The 6,924-nt window shown below is 52.0% G+C and overlaps 1 protein-coding gene across 1 annotated transcript; it reads left to right on the top strand.

The window, feature by feature from the left end:
* The first annotated feature begins 2,833 nt into the window (after window positions 1-2,833).
* On the top strand, window positions 2,834-6,294 carry DBX1 (developing brain homeobox 1). The gene is made up of 4 exons (XM_050974868.1): window positions 2,834-3,185; window positions 3,663-3,764; window positions 5,362-5,564; window positions 5,908-6,294. Exons 1-4 carry the CDS (start codon window positions 2,834-2,836, stop codon window positions 6,292-6,294), a joined length of 1,044 nt encoding a protein of 347 aa, XP_050830825.1.
* Window positions 6,295-6,924: the final 630 nt, after the last annotated feature.

Below are 6,924 nucleotides of genomic sequence, written 5' to 3'. Positions count from 1 at the left end.
GAAATAAATTTGAAGATAACGACATTAAAATGAATGGCAGGAAACACAAAACTGCCCGAGCATAGGTCAAACGGCATTAGTCACAGGTTTTATCCTGAGACATTAGAATTCCCTTTCCCTTAAATGATCACTGCCTTTGAAAAGAAACTTCCAAAGGAGATCTCTTAAAATAAGATCCTTTCGTCTGATTTCTTGGTTTCTTATGGTCTATCTTCCCTTTCAATAGATGTCTAGTCCCTTTTGCCGTGGTGCTTAAGGAATTCTTTATGAGTGTGCTCAGACGCATCACAAGGAACCGGGTCCACGCGTGCCCCAGCATGCGTTTGACCCAACCTTCCAGAAAATGTCAGCCCCTCTTCTTTAAAACCAGAGAAATTAGCAGCAGTTGGTCTATAGTGAGACAAAATGCCCCCAATGTATATGTAAAGAAAGGAGTAAATCATCTCAAAAGAAACGTATAATGACTGTAAAAAACGAAGTGTTCTCGGAACAGCCCGGGCGGAGCTCATTTGGGAAGCGGCGGGATCGGGGGGCGGCTGCGAGAGGGGCAGGGACAGAGACGGGGCCGGGAGCTGGCGAGGTGCCAGGTAATTATTTTATTGGGAAAGCCCCGTTTGCTTTTTCCTTTCTCCGCCGTCCCACTCGCTCGCTAAGTAACACCCCGAGATCAGCCCGGAGCCCTGGCCGGGAGTGCGGGCGAGCCGAGCCCGGGCAGGGCAGGGCAGGGCAGGGCGGCTCCCCCGGCACCCCCGGCACGGCGGAGCCCGAACAGGGCCGGGGCAGGTGCCGCAGCTCGTCCGAGCCCCCTGCGCTCTGCCCACGCCTTCCTTCCCCTTTTTCTGTACCTGCTAAGCATCAAGACCAACAAAACTGGGGAGCGGGGGAAAATCTCCAGCGAGGTTTTATTTCAAAGTGATGCTTTCAGACGGCGGACCTTCCAAGTCAGGTCTGCAGGTGCTCGTCTGCTGGGGGCCGGCGAACAGCACCGGGAAAGCTTGTCAGGATCATAAGAGTTTCCAGGGCTGATTCCGTCCTCTCCAATAAATAACTTTTTGATTTGAATCAAGGGAGAGGTTTAACAGACTTTCTTTCTTCCCTAATGTGATATAAATCGCAGATGCACTTTTATTGAATGGTTAAAGCATCGACATGGAGATCATCAACACAAAACGTCCGGACAAAAACCATCGAGAGAAATAAAGCTGGTTAATAAGATTTTTGAGAAAGCTTTGTGTTAAAAAGTAAAAAGGGAAAACAGCTGAAGGTGACAGTTAGTTCATGGTTAATAGGATAAGGGCTGCATGGTTGAGCTGCACACTTCTGCTTGCAAAGGTTCAGACACACCAAAGGGCTGAATAGGGTGCTTTTAAAACATAGGACATTTAACACATCTGTTATAGTCTTTAACAGAGAAATCAGGTAAATCCTCTCTCAATAGTGGCTTTCATCACGCACCTCCAAAGGAAACTAACTGCACTGGCACCTATTTCCGTATTTGCCACCACAAACAAAACCTCTCTGCCAGAAAAATCCCTATTTACTGCTTTCCCGTTAGCCGATGCCGTTTGTCCCTCGCACCAAAGTCAGGGGACTCCGGGCTCTGTCGCAGAGACACCTTCCTTCTGAGCAATGCACCTTCCCAAATCCCGCACACACTCGCAGATTAAAAGCGCTATCGGGTGAATTTGGCTGCTTCGAGCCATCGGCACCGACACAGCCCTGAGTAGCTTGGACAGCTTCAGCCAAAAGGATTCAAATGCTCCAAAGTTATTTTCATTTCCACAGCTGGAGGGTAGCGATTCCCTCTATTTTGAACGTAGAGAAGCCACAGAGGAGCAGCAGACTGCGAGCCCCGAAGGAGTTGCTCTGGTCCCACAAAGGTGCCCAGATCTCTCCTGTGTGCAATACTCAGATTTTGTGGGGGCAGAGTTCTCACCGACCGCACCAAGGCTCGCATTTCGGTCTGGGCAAAACTCTCGCCTGAACACAAGTACACGAGACTTTTACGAAGCTCGGATCTGGAAAGGAGAGGTTGACACCACAAAAATGCCTTATTCCGGACCTTTGATGTGCAGATAGAAAACCAACCCCATCTACACGCACTAATTCTACCTCATACTAATAGCAGGAGCAGAATATGTTCAAACTGCGGTGGGACACACTCTCCAAATGAGGCGTTTCTGCCTCAACAGAGCTTCGTTCCACGTTTTCTAATTTGTATTTTCAAATCCACAAAACCCGTGCTTTTCTGAGAGTCCGCAGATAAGTTTCTATGAATATTTATTGATTTATTTCCTAAACTCAGCAGGGGAGCGGCAAATAAATTTAGTGCTTTCTTTAAATAATTCCCTTTCTACGAGGCAAGATGTCATTTGAAACTTTTAAATAGGCATTTAATTAGCCTGTGTGTGTTGCCTCTGAACAAAACCCTGCTGGGAGCCTTTGGAGCGCTGTATTCCAAAGAGGCGGTCAATATGCAAAATTGATGACTACACTTTCTTTGTGGCGGGGCCATTGTGCCCCGGTTGCTTATGAAGTCTAATCCAATCATAAATTGCAGCCCCGGACCAATGGAAAAGCCGGGAGCTCGCCCTGAATGAAGCTCAAGTGGAGAACTTTGTTGAACCCCATTGTTGGGGCTGTCACTTTTGAAAGAGCCTCAGCGGGGCTGACCACTATAAAACCCATGGTCCATGAGGAAGGAGCAGAGAGAACTCCGCCAGACTCGCTGGCTGGATCTTTACCAACCCAGGTTCGCAAAGCAGAAAACAAAAGCAAACAAACAAACAAGCAGGCGAGCGGCCCCAGCCCGGCTCCGCGGACGGCCCCTGCGATGATGTTCCCCAGCCTCATCGCCCCTCCAGCCGTCTACCCCAGCCTCCTCCGGCCGACCCCCACCCTCACCTTGCCTCAGTCGCTGCAGTCGGCTTTTTCCAGCCATTCCAGCTTCCTGGTGGAAGATTTGATCCGGATCAGCAGGCCCACCAGCTACCTGCCCAGAACTGCCCCTCCGCCCAGCATGTCCCCCCCGACCTCGGCGGCCAGGACGGACTCGGGGACGCCGGAGCTCCCCAGCTCCACCACCGCCGGCTCCAGGAGGATCTGTTCGCCACAGACTTCCAGCAGCGACTCCACTTTCCTGAAGTTTGGAGTCAACGCCATCCTGTCCTCCACGCCCCGAGCCGGTAAGCGGGCACAGCCCGAGCGCCGCCGGCCGCGGCTCCGGGGCCGGGGACACACCGGCCGCAGCAGGGGGGTGGCGGCCGAGGGGAGCGCAGGGACCCGCTCTGGGAAAGGGAGGCAGGACCCTGTGCCGAGCTGCAGAGCCCTCCGGCATCGCTCGGGTTTCAAGGGCGAGGGGCAGCGCTGCCGGCGGCCGGGACGGACGGGAGGAGCAGGCGGAGGGAGGGGTCCCAGAAACGAGGGGTGCCCCGGCCGTGTCTTGTGGCTGAGCCTGTCCTCACTTTGTACAGGGCCGCTTTGCTGGCAAAACCAGCAAAAGTGCCTCTTTCCCTCGGCCCTTCCAAGTTCGGTCTGATTCCTTTATTTTTTCTAAAAGTACACAGCGTTGGTCTCAGACCGAGGACAGAACCCCACCACGCCGTCGGTCGAATCCAACCGGCGGCTACCCTCCGATTAATTTGATTTTATTCATTTACTAGAAACCTCCCCTGCGTTGCTTCAGAGCGTCCCGCCAAAGACTTTCTCCTTCCCGTACTTTGAAGGATCCTTCCAGCCCTTTCTCAGATCTTCCTATTTCCCAGGTGGGTGTTTGAAGTGTCCCTGTGTGCGGGCGGGCCCCTCTGCCGGCACGGCGCGCTGATTTCTCCCCGTCGCTGCGTTCCCCCCGGCGGGGTTATGCTGCAGTTCAGAGGTTGGAGGGAGTACAACATTCAAGCATCAGTCGCGCCAATTTGCTGCCCGATTTAGCACAGGCAGTGACTGCCTGACATTCCCTGCCCGCTCCCCCCGCTGATCCGCAAATTAGCCGGGATTGTCACGCTCCCGAGGCGAGGCGGGTCCCCGCTCCCTCTCTCCCTCCCTCCCTCTCTCGGTCGCTCCCGCCCGGGCCGAGGATGTTTCAGCACCACGAGTTGCGGTCAGCTCCGCCGCCCGCGCCGGGAGGGAGGGAGGGAGGGAAGAAGGACGGAGCCTCTCGGTGTCCCCCAAACCTCGCCTCGTTCCGGGCGGGCCCAGCGCGCTGCGGGCACGGTGTGACTGCCCTGCTCCACCTCCGCCTTCCCGAGTACACCTTCAAACAGCACGGAGGAGGAGAGTAAGCAGGCCGCGGAGCTGTGATTACTACGGCACCGAAATATCACGATGCTGAGAGAACAATTTAAAAAAAAACCCACTGAAATCTAATTACACAAACAAGCTATGAATTTTAAGAGAAAACAGGGAAAGGGAGAGAGCAAAAAAAAAAAAAAAAAACAAACCCAAAAAAACCCCAAGCTCTTCTATTCATCCTCTGGATAATGGAATTTGCTTCCTTTCTCCAGCATGTGAATAGCCTAACAAAAACAACTTGAGCTTTATAAATAGCTTTTCATGTCCATTTAATGAAAATGATTTGGGGAAAGAGACGATTGTGCCATCAGTATTCTCCCGAGGAGCCTGGCATGCCGTTGTGTTTAGTTTGAAAGTGTAAATCTCTTTTGTTCCAATAATATATGGCCTTAGCTGCTTGTCCTCAGTCTTTTTCTGTTAGTTCATTACTACACAATTACCATTCACGCTTCATTAGCATCTCTGTCTCTCTTGGGGAGGTTCCCCCCTCCTTTTTTTTTAAGGCGAAACTCTGCCCTTTTTTATCATACTAATGCCATTGGGAACCAGGCAGTGTGCTAATTAGCTGCAACTTTTCATGTCTTCGAATTGAATTCTCCAACTTTGGAGCAGGGGGGAGGGAGAGAGAAGAGATTATTATAAAAAGATGAATACTGATTGATCAAAACTGCATCTGAAGAGGAGCGGTTTTGTTCGGAATCAGAAAAGTCCTCATTTTCATCTCCAGCATAATAAAGCATCTGAAATGATAAAAGCATCTGAAGAAAAAAAAAATCACATGCTTCTGAGTGGGAGGGAGAGCTTTTTTATTATACCTCTATCTTAGCCGGTAGGCCTCGCTTTGCCTTTTCAGGCCGGGGACCTTTGAATCTCCCAACAAAACCGGCCACCACTGACCCATTTTCTCCATGGAGTCGGTAGATCTAATCCCGGCCATCGCTGCCTGAAAGGGGACGCTCCGTTAAGCCTAAAGCTCCTTTCCACGGCCCCAGGTCGATGGAAAGGCAGGGAGGGACGGCGGGGGCCGGTCCCGCTCGCTCAGTGCCCCGTGTCCGTGTGTCCTTCCCACAGCTGCCTCCGCCGTGGTGCCCATCCCCGGCACCTTCTCCTGGCCGCTGGCTGCCCGCGGCAAGCCCCGCCGGGGGATGCTGCGCCGCGCCGTCTTCTCGGACGTGCAGCGCAAGGCGCTGGAGAAGATGTTCCAGAAGCAGAAGTACATCAGCAAACCCGACAGAAAGAAGCTGGCGGCCAAGCTGGGCCTCAAGGACTCACAGGTGAGAGGGGCCCCGGGTGGGGGAGGGCAAAGGGTGTGTGGGGAGCCGAGATCCCGGGGCCAGCTTGAGAGAAGCAGGGGGGAAGGGGATGGGAGCAGGGAGAGCACCCAAAGTGAGTTACAGGCAGTCGACAGAGCCAAAAATGTCGTGATTCCCAGCTGGGTGAATGGGACCAGCCTGATTGTCCCTGAGCTTTCTCCTAGGCTCCTCCAAAGATCAGATTCTGTGGCTCCTGTTAGCTTTAGTGTGGGCGTGTGCAGGGTTTTGAGAGTGCAGCCAAAACCACCTTTTCTGGTCCTTGTTTCACTGAACCCTTCCACTTCTTTGCTGCTTTGTCCCCTAGGTGAAGATCTGGTTCCAGAACAGGAGGATGAAGTGGAGGAACTCCAAGGAAAGAGAGCTCCTCTCCTCTGGTGGCTGCAGAGAACAGACCCTACCCACCAAGTTCAACCCTCACCCAGACCTCAGTGATGTAGGCAAGAAATGTTCAGGAGAGGAGGAGGAGGAGGAGGAGGAGGAGGAGGAAGTTCCCCCTGTGTGCCCGCCCAGCCCCCAGCATCCCCTAACCTACCACCAGTCCCCAGAACATCTACACCTGAGGGACAGACTGGACTCCCAGATGTCTCCTTCTCCATCCCATTCTAGCAGCCCCAGCAAACCTTCAGACTTCTCAGACTCAGAGGAAGAGGATGATGAAGGGGAAGAAGAGGAGGAGATCACAGTATCTTAGATCACTTGCCTGCCCCTACCATCACATGAGGACACTGCAAAGATGTAAATAAACCAGAGTGCTATAAATTGAAGAGGTGCTGTCCCACCCCAATGTCCACATGCTTCTTCAGCTCAGGTTCTTGATCACAATAGCTGCAAGACTTCCTTCTCACTGGTATTCCTCATTTGTTGCCCTGTCTAGAGGTTTTCATGTTCATAATATCTGCCCAACTTTTCATAACTCTCTCTGCTTGGCAATCAGCAGTTGCTCAATTAGCTACCTTCTTCCAAAAACCAGACAACAGGCAGCTCCTGGCTGTGCAGTAGGGAGGAAAGGGAAATTTCCACTTAGGAAAGGAAACTTCTCCCAGATTAAAAAAAAAATCATCAAAAATACAATATAGATGGCATGACAATTTCTATTAGCTTTCAAGTGAATTTCCAGCTACTATATTACTTCAGCTGTTACTGAAGGCTTGTCTGATCTAGCAACACTTTCTTCCAAAATAAATAACCTTGAGGGACCCAGAGCAAGCTCTGCCTCCCTCCTCAGCCCAAATGGCACCATGCTTGTGCAACAAATCCATCAAAATCCCTGGAATGACTTTAAAGGCATAATGCAAGCATGCCCTGTGTCATGGAGATCTTA

This window comes from Serinus canaria, chromosome 5 (genome assembly GCF_022539315.1).
Source record: "Serinus canaria isolate serCan28SL12 chromosome 5, serCan2020, whole genome shotgun sequence".
NCBI lineage: Eukaryota > Metazoa > Chordata > Aves > Passeriformes > Fringillidae > Serinus > Serinus canaria.
Note: the sequence above shows the minus strand (reverse complement) of the source record. Positions and strands in the feature narration are given on the sequence as shown.